This window comes from Artemia franciscana, chromosome 13, assembly GCF_032884065.1.
Source record: "Artemia franciscana chromosome 13, ASM3288406v1, whole genome shotgun sequence".
Classification (NCBI taxonomy): domain Eukaryota; kingdom Metazoa; phylum Arthropoda; class Branchiopoda; order Anostraca; family Artemiidae; genus Artemia; species Artemia franciscana.
The window spans coordinates 19,697,439-19,713,598 of record NC_088875.1 but is presented as its reverse complement, the minus strand read 5'-3'; the positions used below and the strand labels follow the sequence as shown (position 1 = coordinate 19,713,598).

At 35.4% G+C, this 16,160-nt stretch overlaps 2 protein-coding genes across 4 annotated transcripts in view; one reads left to right on the top strand and one right to left on the bottom strand.

Annotated features, from left to right (window-relative positions):
* Positions 1 to 16,160, bottom strand: part of LOC136034627 (glucose-6-phosphate exchanger SLC37A4-like) — an 85,434-nt gene that overhangs the window by 43,111 nt on the left and 26,163 nt on the right. The window lies entirely within an intron of this gene.
* Positions 5 to 16,108, top strand: LOC136034626 (1,4-alpha-glucan-branching enzyme-like). Of its 2 annotated transcripts, none has more exons than XM_065715922.1 (2): positions 5 to 192; positions 13,892 to 16,108. In XM_065715922.1, the coding sequence occupies exon 2, from the start codon at positions 13,902 to 13,904 to the stop codon at positions 15,951 to 15,953; it is 2,052 nt and encodes a 683-aa protein (XP_065571994.1). In that variant the 5' UTR covers positions 5 to 192; positions 13,892 to 13,901; the 3' UTR covers positions 15,954 to 16,108. The 2 variants fall into 2 exon arrangements, with proteins under 2 accessions (XP_065571994.1, XP_065571995.1); XM_065715923.1 differs by having other exon boundaries at positions 80 to 216.

The following is a 16,160-nucleotide window of genomic DNA, read 5'->3' as shown; positions in this document are numbered from 1 at the left end:
CATAAAGAAGTCTCAAGTATCATCAAAATAGAGTATAAATATGGATTGTATAAAGTAAAGTATCATTTCTGCTTCAGAAAGCATAAAGTCAAACCATTAGTGTGTCGCAATTAATTCCCATAGGGATTTCATTTTCGTATCTCACCCAGACGACAAAATAATTTTAAACCAGTATCTTCACGTGATCCTCAGGTAAAGGATTAAGCTTTCTTGAAGGTTGTATTACGTTTTTTTTTTTTTTTTTCTTGTAATTATAACCTAGAAGTAATTAGCTGAGTATTTAGTTTTTAATATCTTGGAAGGTTGTTTAACTAGGTAAGTGAAACCTAAAAATGGACTGGGAAGGAGTTTTCAACCTTAAAGACAAATAAAATGGCAATTGTTGATGAATCTACTTGTGAAAAGATGACAAGAGGTTTTATAGGACAGATACAGGATAAAAAAGCAACCTACCATTAGATATTTCATTCAATGCCCTTTTCAACTTTAAGAGACTATGCTAATTGCTAGGCCTACTGTTGCAACTACATCCCAGTCCCCTCCCTCCAATCAATAAAGTCAGATAGGCTACATTCTAATTGGGGTCATTATTAATAGCAAGAACCAAATTTTGATGAAAAATAGTCATAAAAGACAATGTCAAACTCAGAGAATCAGCAGATTATGTACATAGGCTAGTCCAGGGCTATGCCTGGTAAGACTCTTGTCCAAAGGTGTCATATAGGCTATAAAAGGAGTGGGATGCCTCTTTTCTTGTCTGTATGCTTTTCTGAGGCAAAGTTTTATAGGCTATTTTATTCTTTTTTAGTGGTCCCCTCTCCAGAAGGAAACACTATGAATTTCTAAAAACTAGGCTACTGCTAAAAACTGTTTAACTTTTTTTTCATTTTTAAAAGTACATCTCTTGTTTACCACCATCCACCCACCCCCTCCCAATGTGCAAATATAGCCTACAGTCCAAATTATATATACTTGATAAATTATCTATTGACTTGCTCTTATCTTTCTTTTGATTATTGTTGTTACTTGTTTGAAATTAAATAGTATGAAAAAAAGGGCTGGTGTATATAATATTTATTAAGAATATTCAGATGTATAATGTAGAGTATGTATATGTCCATTAGGGGGAAAGGAAGTAAAGTGATGTGCTTTTTTGAATAATATAAGTAAGCATTTTATAATTCTTTAAAGTAGTTTTTAGAATTCTAAAGTATTTCCTTTTAGAGAGAGTAACCACTAAATCAGAACCAATAAATAATCCTGTACTGTAGTATAGGCAGAAAAGGTATTGCTTATAGATAGGCCACTATATTTTGTATCATTTTCAATGTTAGGCATATGGTTCAGTTTTGAATTTATTTTCATTTGAAATAGTTGCTAGCAATACAGGTCCTCTGAAGGAAACACTAAAATAAAAAGAGCATTCTAATACCATTTGATTCCTTATTTTATTCACTTTTCAAATATAATATTTGCTTTCTTAAGAATGTATCCCACTCTCTAATAGTCCCAATATAGTCTTAGGCTACCTACAAAACTAAAGACAATTCTCTGAATGAAATTCTTTCTTTTTAATATGTAATGTTTTTATTAATCAAATGTTCATGTTTCCTTCCATTGTTATTCACATTTTAAAATACTGTGTTTATCCAACTGATTTGAAGTTTTTCTTTTGCAGTGATAAAATGATGTTGACAAGTTGAGAAAAAAAATTCCAGTAACAAAGATATACAACACATCAACCAATGAAAAACAATGGAAAAATATTGTTTGGGCCATCTGGAGAGGGAATGGGTACAATGTCAGAAAAGCAAATACTATATTTTGAAAGAGCATCAAACAATACTATTATTTTTATTTTGCTGTTTTTGTTCAGAAGAGCAGTAACACTGCAATTCTACCAAATATCTGTGACATGAAGTAAATTCATCATCTGTATATTTCAAGTTCTAATAATTTTCTTTTTTAATTGTTTATCATTGTACAAGACCTTGCCCTCTATTATTGTATATACATCATAACTAAATATACAACAAAAACCTTTTTTTTTACTAAGATAAACATAGAGAATTCTAGAATTTCAATTACATGATGGCAAGTTTTTGCATATCACCAGTCAAATATGGGCACACTAAAAAAAATATAGCTGCCAAAAACAGTATATTGGAAACAAGACAAAAAGATGGAAAAATGTGGATTATTTAAGGCTTATTATTGGCATTTTGAACCAACTGGTGATGAGAAAAAAGAACTAATCAGTATTAGATACTGGGAGTCGACAGAATCAGCAAAGTTTTGTGTATAAAATAGGGTTATGGTAAAATTCTAGTTAATTGACTCCTTTCTATCTCGGAAAGGGTTTAAGTTAGGAAAATGAAACTTTCAGGGATCGTCCACAGGCAAAAGTATGTCCCAGGAAGGTATTTTAAAGTACTCACCTCTACTCCTTCTCCCTCTAGAGGGCCCTGAAATTAGCCTACATGACAGGTCTGTACCTATTGAAATTTTGACAAAACAACATTTTACCTTAATTTTCAATTACTAGTTGTTTTTTCTCTGCCTTTAGTTCTGAAAATGCAATTCCTGTTATTTGAGTAGAATTTTGAGCTGTATCAATGTTTTTTTTCAAAATTTAGGAAATGTATTTGCATATCTTCAAAACCTTATAAAATGGAATTGAGCAAAGTTATGAAGCTGAAAATAATTTTGTTGTACTTCAATTAAGCAGAAGATCTATTTTGCAAGGTTTCACTTTTACAACACACATATTTTTAAAGGTCAGGGCCCTCTAGAGGGAGAAGGAGTGGAGGTAGTTGTTTCAAAATACCTTCCCAGGACATACTTTAGTCTTTTGATTCATCCCTGAAAGTTTCATTTACCTAACCTAAACCCTTTGTGAGATAGCAAGAAGTCAATTAACTAGAATTTTACCTAGGGTTATACACAAGGATTAGAGATGTAATTGTTATGGTCATGTCCATTATATTTGGAAGAAGTTTCGTATGGTAGGACCCTTTTGTTATATAACCAAAATAAAATTAAGCAAACGTTATTATGGCACTTGGTATTAACCAAGTGATATATAGCAATCACAAATTTTGTCAGTCTGTCTGTTGGTCCTGGTTTTGCTACTTTAGGCACTTCCAGGTAACATAGGACGATGAAATTTGGCAGGCATATCAGGGACCAGACCAGATTAAATTAGAAATAGTCGTTTTCCCGATTTGACCATCTGGGGGGTTGTAGGGGCCCATTAATTTGGGAAAAATAGAAAAAACTAAGTATTTTTAACTTACGAATGGTTGATCAAATCTTAATGAAATTTGATGTTTGGAAGGATATTGTGTCTCAGAGCTGTTATTTTAAATCCCGGCCGAATCTGGTGACATTGGGGGGAGTTGGGACAGAAGTCTTATATTTGTGATTTACATAATTGGAACGGATCCGATCTATTGGGGGGGGGGTTAATTCTGAAAAATTAGAAAAAAATAACGTATTTTTAACTTACAAAGGAGTGAGAAGGATCTCGTAACTCAGATCTCTTATTTTAAATCTCAACCGGATCCAGCGTCACTGGGGGGGGGCAGTTGGGTGTGGACCGGAAATCTTAGAAAATACTTAAAGCAGAGAGATCAGGATGAAACTGGATGGGAAGAATAAAAACCTGTCTAAGATACGTGACTGGCATATCCGGACCGGATCTGCTCTCTTTGGTAGAGTTGGGGGGGGGGTAATTTTTAAAATTGAGGTATTTGTAACTTACGAAAGGGTGACCAGATCTTAATGAAATTTGATATTTAGAAAGATTTTGTGCTTTGAAGCTCTAATTTCAAATTCTGACCAGATCCTGTGACATTGGTGGGAGTTGGAGGGGGAAACCGAAATTCTTGGAAAACGTGAAAATTGGGGTATTTATATCTTACGGATTGGTGATTGGATCTTAATGAAATTTGATCTTTAGAAGGAATTCATGTCTCAGAGCTCTTATTTCAAATCCCGACCAGATCTTTTCACATTGGGGGAGTTGGAGGGGGAAATCTTGGAAAACACTTGGAGTGGAGGAATTGGGATGAAGCTTGGTGGATAAAATAAGCAAATGTCCTTGATACGTGATTGACGTGACCGTACCGGATTTGCTCTCTTTGGGGGAGTTGTGGGGAGGGGTTCAGTGGTTTGGCGAGTTTGGTGCTTCTGGATGTGCTAGGACAATGAAAATTGGTAGGCGTATCAGGGAGCTGCACAAATTGACTTGATAAAGTCGTTTTCCCAGATTTGACCATCTGGGGGGCTAAAGGGAGAGGAAAAATTAGAAAAAATAGGTATTTACAACTTACGAGTGGGTGATCAGATCTTGAATTTTGATATTTAGAAGGACATCGTGACTCAGAGCTCTTATTTTAAATCCTGACCGGCATTAAGCCTCTGATTTTCCTTTTAAATCAATCTATTGACTCTTAGGATTTTGTTAGAGCTCATACCATATGAGCTCTTGGCTCTTAGCTCTTTTTGCCTCGTCACAAGTGCCATATGAGCTCTTAGCTCTTGTTCTTTTTGCCAACGTTGGCAGAGGGTTCAATAAATTACAGAATGAAACCCTTCTTCTTTACAATCTTACAAACCTTTAGAATAGGGAATGAGTTTAATATAGAAGTTTCGAAACATCTCTACAATTTAGTTTGGTTTAGTTTGGTTTTGGTTTTTATGAAAATTTAATGCACCTAACTCAATTACTTTATTTCCAAGATGGCTAAAAGCCTCTAATCTATATATCTGTCCAAACTTTAGTTTAGAAGTTGTTTGCAATCATAGAAGTTTTTTTTTAGCTTAGTTAATGAAATGTTCTAAAATGTTTTTCCAAATATTTAGGAAGATGTTTATCAAATGCCCATCTCCAATCATTTTCCCCCCAAAGGTACTAAATTTCCATGTACTTCGGAATTTGTACTACTGTAAATTGCACTTCTTGGATGTTGCTTTCACTAATTTCAAAGAAACTTATAGCAAGTCAAAGAAAATAAATAGAAAGAAAAGTGTTTATACAGTGGCTAAATGATTTTATTGTGGCATTTGCAAATGATATTGCCATATTTTGGTTACTGTAAGTTGCAGACAAACGATAATAAAAGAAAATTCACTTAATGCACTGTACCCTGTTGAAATAATAAAGAAAGTTGTGTGTTTGACTTGTTTTCTGTTGATATAGACGCTTGACATAAAAAAATCTTGGTAAAACGTATCTTAATGACATGAAAAAATGCTGTCATGTTTATCTCTGTTATCTTTTTTATTTGTCAACAGAAGCAATGAGTAAAAAACCATATTTGGAAAAATGTCAAGATTTATGTCAGTCAAAGTAGCTTGAGATCTTGGCAAGGGTAGAAAGAAACATTTTAATTTACAATTATCCAAATGTAATGAAAATTTTATTTCTTTCATTGTTTGTTGAAAATAAAGAAATTACCTTTATTGGATTTCACTGCCCATGAATATCCAATAATTCAGCTGTCTCATTAGGATTTGAGGAAATTTTTTCCTTGTTAATTTTATTCTTAACTCTGGAATATCTGTTAAAATATTTCTCAACTATTGCTACAATAAAAAGTTGAATAAATTGTTGAAGGAGAAATTCTGCCATGACTGATATTAGTGGTACTAGGACTGACGTGTATATAACTTTGTTTCCTGTTCTTTATCTTTGACTTGTGACATCAATTTGGTTTATTAAGGTCAAGAAGTAATTATCTTCCCTACTATAGCCATTAATCAGTGGTGTTGATTGAATAGGGGTTCTTCCCCCTCTCATAGATTTTTACCCCCTCCCCTATATTCTAAGAAAATACTTTTTTTTTGTATTTCCACTGAAAAATTGAAAAGACAAATTTGCTCCCTTTCCCCATAGATATTGCAAAAATAGTTTTTGCACTCAAGCCTTAATTTTTCGTAAACTGAATATACCGCCTGGCACAGTTTTAGCCTTCGACACTTCTAATAAATTAGTTACCATTATATATAAAAATGATTGACATGTAATTTAGCATTTTTATCTACATAAATAAAAAAAAAACAAGTTTATTCAAGTTAAAGTAAGGAGTAACATTAAACCTGAAAACGAACAGAAATTATTCCGTATATGAAGGGGTTGCCCCTTTCTCCTCATTCAATTTAGCATTTCTAAAAGTATTCTTATTCTAATTAAACAACCCTTGTGTTTCAGGAGTTGTTCTTAAAAAAAAATGGAACAAACAGTCAAACTTTAGCATAAAGAGCAAGATATTGAGGAGGGGAGACCTCTTCAGTGTAAGGAATAAATTCTGTTCATTTTGAGTTTTAATGTTGCTCCTTACTTTCAGTTGAAAAAACTCGTTTTTAAAATTTAATTTCCTCCTTTTTAAATTTAAACTCCTCTTTGGAAAGTTCCTCCCACGTATAATGCACCCCCCCCCCCTCCCCCGTGAAATTTCTTGACTCATGACTCATGGTGTCCAGCTGTATTGACCTTTGAATTTGTTTTTCATGTTTGGCCTAAGATTTAATTTTTCTGACTTTAGCCTTAGTAAGCAAGTTCTTCTGTTCAAGCCGAATTCTAAGCCAGATTGGAATTCTGCTCAAACTTAGGATCCATTTTCACAGAATAATTCAAGCCTTACAGGCAGGGAATGCATTGGTGTAAATATGCTTCAGACAAAAGATTATAAGATGTAGGCAAGGGTTTAAAGGAGCTATGTGCATGCATTTATGTTTAGCAAACGTGGCAACCTTAGAATATGAAAATAATTTAAGGCCTTTCACTATAATTCCCTTCTTCTTGCGAAGTTTCAGCTACATAGTAAATCTAAAGCTTCCACAGGATTATTATTTCTATCCGTTTGGCTCTCCAATCAAATAGTTCGTGATAACGAACTATAAGTAAGGAGTAACACGGCTCACTAGTAACTAAAACTGTAAAAAACGGAAAGCTTAGTGTTATCCATAAAAGGCTACGAGCCTCAGAAGATTTGCCTAATTTTTGAAAAAGGGGAGAAACATCCCATAAAAGTCAAAATTTGGAATGAAAATCATACCATCAGATTTTACGTATCAGAAACCCCTATTACAGAAGTTTCAAGCTCCTATCCGCAAAAATGTTTTTTTTGTCAGATGAAAGATCACGGATGGGGGTTTATTGTTTTTATTTTTTTTCATAGGGGTGATCGTATGGAACCAATGGCCCTAGAACATCGGAAGAGGGATTATTTGACCGGAAATTATAAGTTCTGGTGCCCTTCTTCAGTGACCCTAAAGATTGAAGGGCAACTAGTCTTGCCTTTGGAGATAACATGACTCCCCCCGCCCTATCAATGGCTTTGATTTCAAGGCCCAAATACATTCCTGATACATTCGCACGGGCTGTAAATACATTCATGAGAGTATTCTTCATCTATCTTAATAACCTCAAAGATAGCAAAGAAGTATGTAAATTAGGATTTACTTAGTCTCTGAATTCCTAAAAGCAGGGGCTTCAGTTGGATGGTATTTGACTTCCTGTTGTAGTAGTTTTTGTGTGCATCTACGAACTCCTTTCTATTCTGACCAGAGAAATGAAGGGCTGTATGAACATACCATCAAATGTAATGTTGAGGTTGAGAAAATAAAAAATTACATTTCAGTTAACCCAGCTGAATTAAACCTTTTGATGGATTTTTTGGTCAAGTTTGTGAAAATTATTGACAAAATTGATAACATTCTAAGCCCTAGAAAGTTTTTGGGAGTCATCATTGTTCTCTTAATCAGCATATGCAAGCAACTTACTTCTAATTAATAATGTTTATATGTAATTAATAATGTAAATTATGTTTATGTAATTAATAATGAATTGACATTAATAATGTCAATTCAGAAATTATAATTTTTTCCGTCTCACTTGCCATGGATCATACTTTTTACAATGTCTTGCCCAGTAAGAAAAAGACTGCCGGGTCCTTTTTTCAATGAATCTAGACGCTTCCATAATAAAGAAATACTGTTGGTATTCATTGCTTTTCCATGTATTGCTCTGTAAATATATCCATAGGCCCTAAATAAGTATTTCTAAGCTCCTACACACGCACTTTCACTATTAGTGAGGCTAACAAATTCTAGGGAGACTACAGGCTTTTTGTTACCTTAAACATATTCAAGTCTTCCTTACTATAATCATTCAGTAAATGTATCCAAATATCCTGGGAAGTATTTCCAAGCTCCTACCCCTACCCTTTCCCTACTGTTCGAGCCATAGATTTTCCGTAGTTTTTGTGGCACTTGGTATTAACCAAGTGACATATAGCAATCGCAAATTCTGTCGGTCTGTCTGTCGGTCCCGGTTTTGCTACTTTAGGCACTTCCAGGTAAGCTAGGACGATAAAATTTGGCAGGTGTATAAGGGACCGGACCAGCTTAAATTAGAAATAGTCGTTTTCCCGATTTGACCATCTGGGGGGGGGGGGGAGTGGGGGCCCGTTAATTCGAAAAAAATAGAAAAATTGAAGTATTTTTAATCTACGAACGGTTTATCAGGTCTTAATGAAATTTGATGTTTGGAAGGATATCGTGTCTCAGAGCTGTTATTTTAAATCCCGACCGGATCTGGTAACATTGGGGGGAAGTTGGGAGAAGGAAACCTAAAATCTTGGAAAACACTTAAGAGTGGAGGGATCGGGATGAAACTTGGTGGGAAAAATAAGCACAAGTCCTAGATACATGATTGACATAACTAGAACGGATTCGCTCTCTTTGGGGTAGTTGGGGGGGGGTTAATTCTGAAAAATTAGAAAAAAGAGGTATTCGTAACTTACGAACTGGTGATTGGGTAACTTACGAAATCTTGGAAAACACTTAGAGTGGTGTATGAATAGACATATGATATAGAGCCATTCACAAACCTCGGTAGAATCTTGGTAAAAATTAAATAAAAAACAATTTTTTTTAACTGAAAGTAAGGAGCGACATTAAAACTTAAAACGAACAGAAATTACTTTGTATATGAAAGGGGATGCTTCCTCATCAACGCCCCACTCTTTACGCTAAAGTTTGACTCTTTCTCTCAATTCTTCTTTTTAAAACAGTAAAAAACTTTAGCGTAAAGAGCGGGGCATTGGTGAGGACGCATCCCCTTTCATATACGAAGTAATTCCTGTTCGTTTTAAGTGTTAATGTCGCTCCTTACTTTCAGTTAAAAAAAAACTTGTTTTTTTACTTAATTTCTGAATGTTTTTGAATCAATGCATGTTTTGATTTTGGCTCTCCGCAGATGAATAATTAAAATGAAATTTGCATATATTTTTTTTGTGGTTAAATGGCTTTCTCATAGTTTCGATCGAATGATTTTGAGAAAAAAGGAGCGGGGGAGGAAGCCTAGTTGCCCTCCAATGTTTTGGTTACTTAAAAAGGCAACTAGAACTTTTATTTTTTACGAATGCTTGTATTAGTAAAAGATATACATAACTTATAAATTAGCTTGCGTAACGAACTTTTGTATTCTCATGTTTTTATTACATATATGAAGGGGTTCGCCCCCTCGTCAGTACCTCGCTCTTTACACTAAAGCTGAAATTTTGTCCCAATTCATTAAGAATGACCCCTGAATCAAAAAAACCGTAGAATAAATAGTTGATATTACTAAAAATACTTTAGAGTAAAGAGCGAGGTATTAGGAGGAGGTTAGCCCCTCATATGCGTAATAATTTCTGTTTGTTTTAAGTTTTAATGCTGCTCCTTATTTCCAGTTGAAAATTTTTTTTTCATATTTATTTTTTCATTTTTTTTATAATGCTGGAAAATTCTGCGCTCCCTTCATGGAAATTTTCTTCCCCCATGACAAATTCCTCGATGGAAAGTTCCCCCAACATATCCTCCTCCTCCAACCGAAAAATCCCCCTGAAAACGTCTGTACACCTCCAAATAACCATTACTATATGTAAGCACTGGTCAAAATTTGTAACTTGTAGCCCCTCCCACGGGGACTGTGGAGGAGTAAGTCGTCCCCAAAGACATAGTTATAAGGTTTTTCGACTACGCTGAATAAAATGGCTATCTCATTTTGATCCATTGATTTTGGGAAAATAATTAGCGTGGGAGGGGGCCTAGGTGCCCTCCAATTTTTTGGTCACTTACAAAGGGCACTAGAACTTTTCCATTTCCGTTAAAATGAGCCGTCTCGCAACATTCTAGGACTACTGGATCGACACGATCACCCCTGGGAAAAAACAAATAAACATGCATCCGTGATCTGCCTTCTGGCAAAAAATACAAAATTCCACATTTTTGTAGATAGGAGCTTGAAACTTCTACAATAGGGTTCTCTGATGCGCTGAATCTGATGGTGTGATTTTCGTTAAGATTCTATGACTTTTAGGGGGTGTTTTCCCTATTTTCTAAAATAAGGCAAATTTTCTCAGGCTTGTAACTTTTGATGGGTAAGACTAAACATGATGAAACTTATATATTTAAAACCTGCATTATAATGCGATTCTTTTGATGTAGCTGTTGGTATCAAAGTTCCATTTTTTAGAGTTTTGGTTACTGTTGAGCCGGGTCGCTCCTTACTACAGTTCGTTACCACGAACTGTTTGATGTAAATTAGCGTAGGGTATTTAATTTATTGACGCTTGACAGAAAAACCCTTTTGACTCATGCTATTAAAGACCGAGTTGTATCATCTTCCTTCTTTCCTCTCATCCTGTGTTGTTTTCCCCTCTCTTTGTCTTGTGGAAGAGAAGAAATGGACAACAACAAAACCTGCCCATTGAAATGACACTTTACGATTTAGCACTAAAACAACTTCTTCATGGTTTAAATTTCGTTGTCTTGTTAAACTCAACCTCGCCACCCAATAATTATATTGAATTTTTATAAACTTTATCTGATCCAAATTAGAAAATGGGATTTGATTTTTCTCCAATTGTCCTTAAATTTTAATTGTCCTTAAATTTTAGCAAAATCCTGCCACTGGAATAGCTATGAGACTACACAAGCGAAGTCCTCTGTCTAAGTTAAGGGTAATGTCTGAATTGTTGTCCCTAAGAGAAACAGTCTTCTGTCAAAGAAATAAATACTTAAAAAATTCCAGGTATATAGCAGCAAGCACATTGTATATGAACATACTTTTCTAATGAAGTATGTTTGCCCCTTCGCCTTCTCATCATGGAATATATTTCTATTGGAGGTCATGAATTGTATCTACAAACCCCTTACGCGTATCCCTTTACTGAAACCCCTACTTAAGAAATGTACCTTCCATGTTGTCAAGTTTATCTTATTTCTAAAACACCTAATACCCAGGTGTTTAAAAAGGGCACTAGCTCTTTCAATTTCCAATTGAATGAGCTCTTTTCGAAGTTTCTACGGCAACAAATGACCATCTCAAAATTTCTTATCAGGTGCATTTCGGGAAAATACGAGGGTTGGGGGGGGGGTATCCACCTCCTATCACTCCGAATCTTAAAAAGGGAGCTAGAACTTCTGATTACCTGTCCAATGAACCCCCCCCCCCCCCGAAGTTTATACGACCACCCTTTCTATACATACCTTATATGCCCCCAGGGCATAACTTACAACCCTTGCCCTGAGGGCTCTGCTAGGGTTGTCATCTTCAAACATAATTTCTGGACCTTTCATTTACATTGAACAAAATTGCTATCTCAAAATTTGGATTAACGTATTTGAGAAAATGGTGGGCGTGTGAGGGGGGTTAGCTGCCCTTCAATCACTTTCGACTGTTAAAAGATCACTAGCCCTTTCAATCTCCAATCGAATGAGCCTTTTTTGAAGTTTCTACGACAACAAATAGCCATCTCTAACGCATCTTATTAACGCAAATCAGACTTGCGTTAACAATAAAATTTCTTTGTATAGCCTCAGTATGAAAAGACATTAAATTGCATAAAGAGTGAAAAACTGGTAATTGCAAAAATATTTGTATATATTTTGGCAGGGGATTACAACAATTCAAAAACCTTAAAAAAGAAAAACCAAAAATTTGAAGCTTAGTAGAAATCGTTGCAATGTCTTTTTAAGACATGAAAAAAGTTGAATAAATTTTCAAGTTCAGAATCGCCAAAGCTATTAAGTAAACTGCAAAAATATTTACGGTGCCTGAGCATTAATTTTAATGCTATAATTCAAACTAGAAAAATACCTGAAAATTTTTAAATTATTTTTCTTTTTGTTAGATAAAATCCATTCGCTACGTGACTAGGCTTACAGGTTTGGACGCAACCAGTTATATAATGTCATTAGGAAGACCCAAAAAAACAAAAATTTTCAATTATTACAAATGATGATTTGATATTTTGACAATGGATTACAATAATTAAAAAACCTTAAAAAAGAAAACCAAAAGTTTCGAACTTAGTGCATATTATTGTTAAGAATCGGCAAAGCTTCGATAATCAAATATTTTTGAAAAGACGACAGTACCAAAAGACATTACATTGCTCAAAGAGCAAATAACTGGTAATTGCAAAAATATTTGTATATATTTTAACAAAGGATTACAACCATTCAAAAACCTTATATATGTTGGATTTGAATTTTACTTAAAAACTGAATATATAGTGAGGGCCCCGCAAGAAAATATTCCAATCGGACCCCACACTTAGTCGATTCGCCCTGCATCGCTCTTTACTTAGGCAGCGCTATTGCGCTGCCTATGATGAAGTGTGTTAAGTTCTTCGCATTTTTTACGTAAACGTCAAAACGAATTTGTTGTTTTTATTGTTTTTTACAATGCCAACGTTAATTTTCTAGGGTCTGAAAGGGTTACTTGTGTTTACAAAAACAACAACTTAACAAATGTGCAAAACATATGTTTTGATGATAGGCTTGGATATAATGTAAGTCCAAAGTCGGAAGGGATAAGAGCATACGAAAATGATTCTATATATTCGAGACAGACTAATCAATATGAAATTAAGGGATAACATTCTGTATGTGACTTTTTTTATGTGTCGCAGGCATAGTAAAACAAAAGGTCTTACATGAAATATTCCAGGACTATACCCCTGTCCCTCTCAAACTAATTGCATTCCATCATTTACTAGTATCTCAATTTATTTTTAAGATCCTTAGAGATAATTGGCATAACCAAATGTAGCATCTCCCTATTTCTTGTTTGTGAGACTATTTGCTGCAAATAACTTTTGATTTTTTTTTTTATATGTTGGGGATCTAAAGACAATTTTGGGGATCCTTGTTTTAACCACCAATCCCTATTAACAGTCCAAAATTCAAAATAAATTTCTCCGTTTTATCAGTTTTTTTGTCAAATTTTTGGCTTGTATCATCCCCCTTTCAAGTGCCATTATAGAAGTAGTAGAATAATTAAAATTCGTGAACTATGCACCTGTCCTATGTCCACCATGTTTTATTTCAGAAAAACAAAGTCCATTAATGTTGATGAACGTTCACCTCGAAGTATAACCATTAGACAACAAAGAGAGTAACACTTAAAATTCTCCGTCTCTCTCCTTTCTGTCGCTCTCTCCTCTCTCTCTCTCTCTCTCTCTCTCTCTCTCTCTCTCTCACTCTCTCTCTCTCTCTCTCTCTCTCTCTCTCTCTCTCTCTCTCTCTCTCTCTCTCTCTCTCTCTCTCTCTCTCTCTCTCTCTCTCTCTCTCTCTCTCTCTCTCTCTCTCTCTCTATCATTTAGTCTTTTTCCAAAGAGGTCATGTTTCAACTGTTCAAAGATGGGTTCCTCCAAAAGAAGAGGGATGTTGAATAAACCTTTCGTTTTTTTGGACCAATTTAGTGAATCGTAGAGACGTAGTCTTAGCTTCTGCCTTCAAATGACATCTCTGTCGTTGTCTCTCTGATATATTTCACTTCTTTTTTTCAAGATATAAACATTAAATGTTTCTTCTTATCTATTACATTTTTTAGGTCCAAAACCATGGCACCACAAGCACCTGAGATGCAAAAACTCTTTAATAGAGACCCTTACTTACGTCCGTTTGAAAAAGATCTCCAACGACGTTACGAATGCTTCCATTCTTTTTTGGAAAGAATCAATTCATGTGAAGGAGGTCTGGAAAATTTCAGCAAAGGCTATGAAACTTTTGGAATTCATGTGCTACCTGATAATACGGTCTATTGCAAAGAGTGGGCTCCTGGAGCAGAGGCTGTCTTCCTGAGAGGAGATTTTAATCAGTGGGATCGATGCAGCTTTCCTTATAAAAAGCTTCCTTTTGGAAAATGGGAGTTATATATTCCCCCCGAAAAAGATGGGTCTTGTCGTATAAAACACCTTTCTAAGCTTAAAATTGTTATAGCTACAAAAGATGGCCAGCTTGTAGATAGAATTTCGCCCTGGGCTACATATGTTGTACAGCCTCCCAAAACAGAAGGTGTTGCATATGAACATGTGTTCTGGAACCCTCCACCTGCATCAAAATACCAGTTTAGATTCAAATCACCTCGAAGGCCGGAAAGTCTAAAAATCTATGAGTGTCATGTTGGAATAGCTACAGAAGAAGCGAAAGTTGGCAGCTATAAAGAATTTGCAAGAAATGTCGTCCCTCGTATAGTAAAGCTGGGCTATAATGCCGTTCAGCTAATGGCAATTATGGAGCATGTATATTATGCTAGTTTTGGTTACCAAGTAACTAGCTTTTATGCTGCTTCCAGTCGCTATGGAACTCCAGAAGAACTCAAGGAGTTAATTGATGTATGCCACTCTAATGGGCTTACTGTCCTTTTGGATATAGTTCATTCTCATGCCTCTAAAAATGTTTTAGATGGATTAAATCAGTTTGATGGAACAAACTCTTGTTTCTTTCATGAAGGACCTAGAGGCGAACATAGCCTTTGGGATAGTAAACTTTTCAATTATTCTGATTGGGAAGTCGAGAGGTTTTTACTCTCAAATCTTCGTTGGTATATGGAAGAATACAAATTTGACGGATTCCGCTTTGATGGAGTAACATCAATGCTATACCACTCGCGTGGAATTGGGCAGGGTTTCAGTGGAGATTACAATGACTATTTTTGCCTGAATGTTGATAATGATGCTATAATGTATCTTATGCTAGCCAACCATATGTTACATCAAATTTACCCAGAAATAATCACAGTTGCTGAAGATGTTTCGGGAATGCCAGCATTGTGTCGCCCAGTTTCCGAAGGTGGAACTGGTTTTGACTACCGTCTTGGAATGGCAATACCGGATAAATGGATCCAGTATTTGAAAGAATTTCGAGACGAAGATTGGAACATGGGAAATCTAGTGTTTACCCTAACAAATCGTCGCTGGCAAGAAAAAACAATAGCATATTGTGAGTCTCATGATCAAGCCCTTGTTGGTGATAAAACTTTAGCTTTTTGGCTAATGGACAAAGAAATGTATACTCATATGTCTGATCTCTCTGATCCCTCTCCAGTGATCGACCGCGGAGTTGCACTGCATAAAGTCATTCGATTAATCACACACAGTCTTGGTGGAGAAGCCTACCTAAACTTTATTGGAAATGAATTTGGCCACCCAGAGTGGCTAGATTTTCCTCGAGTTGGAAATAATGAATCTTTCCACTACGCCCGGCGACAGTGGAATATAGTTGATGACCCTTTACTCAAATACAAGTACCTGAATGCATTTGATGCAGCAATGAATAAAACAGAAGACAAGTTCGGATGGCTTCATAAAGATCCTGGTTATGTTAGCTGGAAGCATGAAGAAGACAAAGTCATCGTATTTGAACGTGCCGGTCTGCTTTTTATTTTTAATTTCCATCCGACTAAAAGTTTCCCCGACTACCGTATCGGGGTACAAATCCCTGGAAAATATCGAGTTGTTCTGGATACAGATGATAAGATATTTGGTGGTCATGGTCGGCTAGACCACGGGATTCGATTTTATACATTTGACCAGGGATTTGCTGGTCGTTATCATTCAATGATGGTATACATGCCAAATAGAACCGGGTTTGTCCTGGCTAAGGAAGATTGAAAGAAAAAGCTGTGCCTTGTGATGTGACATGACTTCAGCGCATTGTTTTGATTTTCTTAATTTTATTTGGCTTAAAGCCTTTAGTTTTACTTTTTGCTTATAGGTTTTGTGCCATTGTTGAGAAATAAATAATCGGTTAGTTTGTTGATCATAAACATGTATACTTCTTGAGAATGAGTCTCGTTTAACAGTACTTTCAATTAATGT

Coding starts and splice junctions, on each gene's coding strand:
- LOC136034626 (XM_065715922.1), top strand. CDS start 13,902: ATGGCACCACAAGCACCTGAGATGCAAAAACTCTTTAATAGAGACCCT.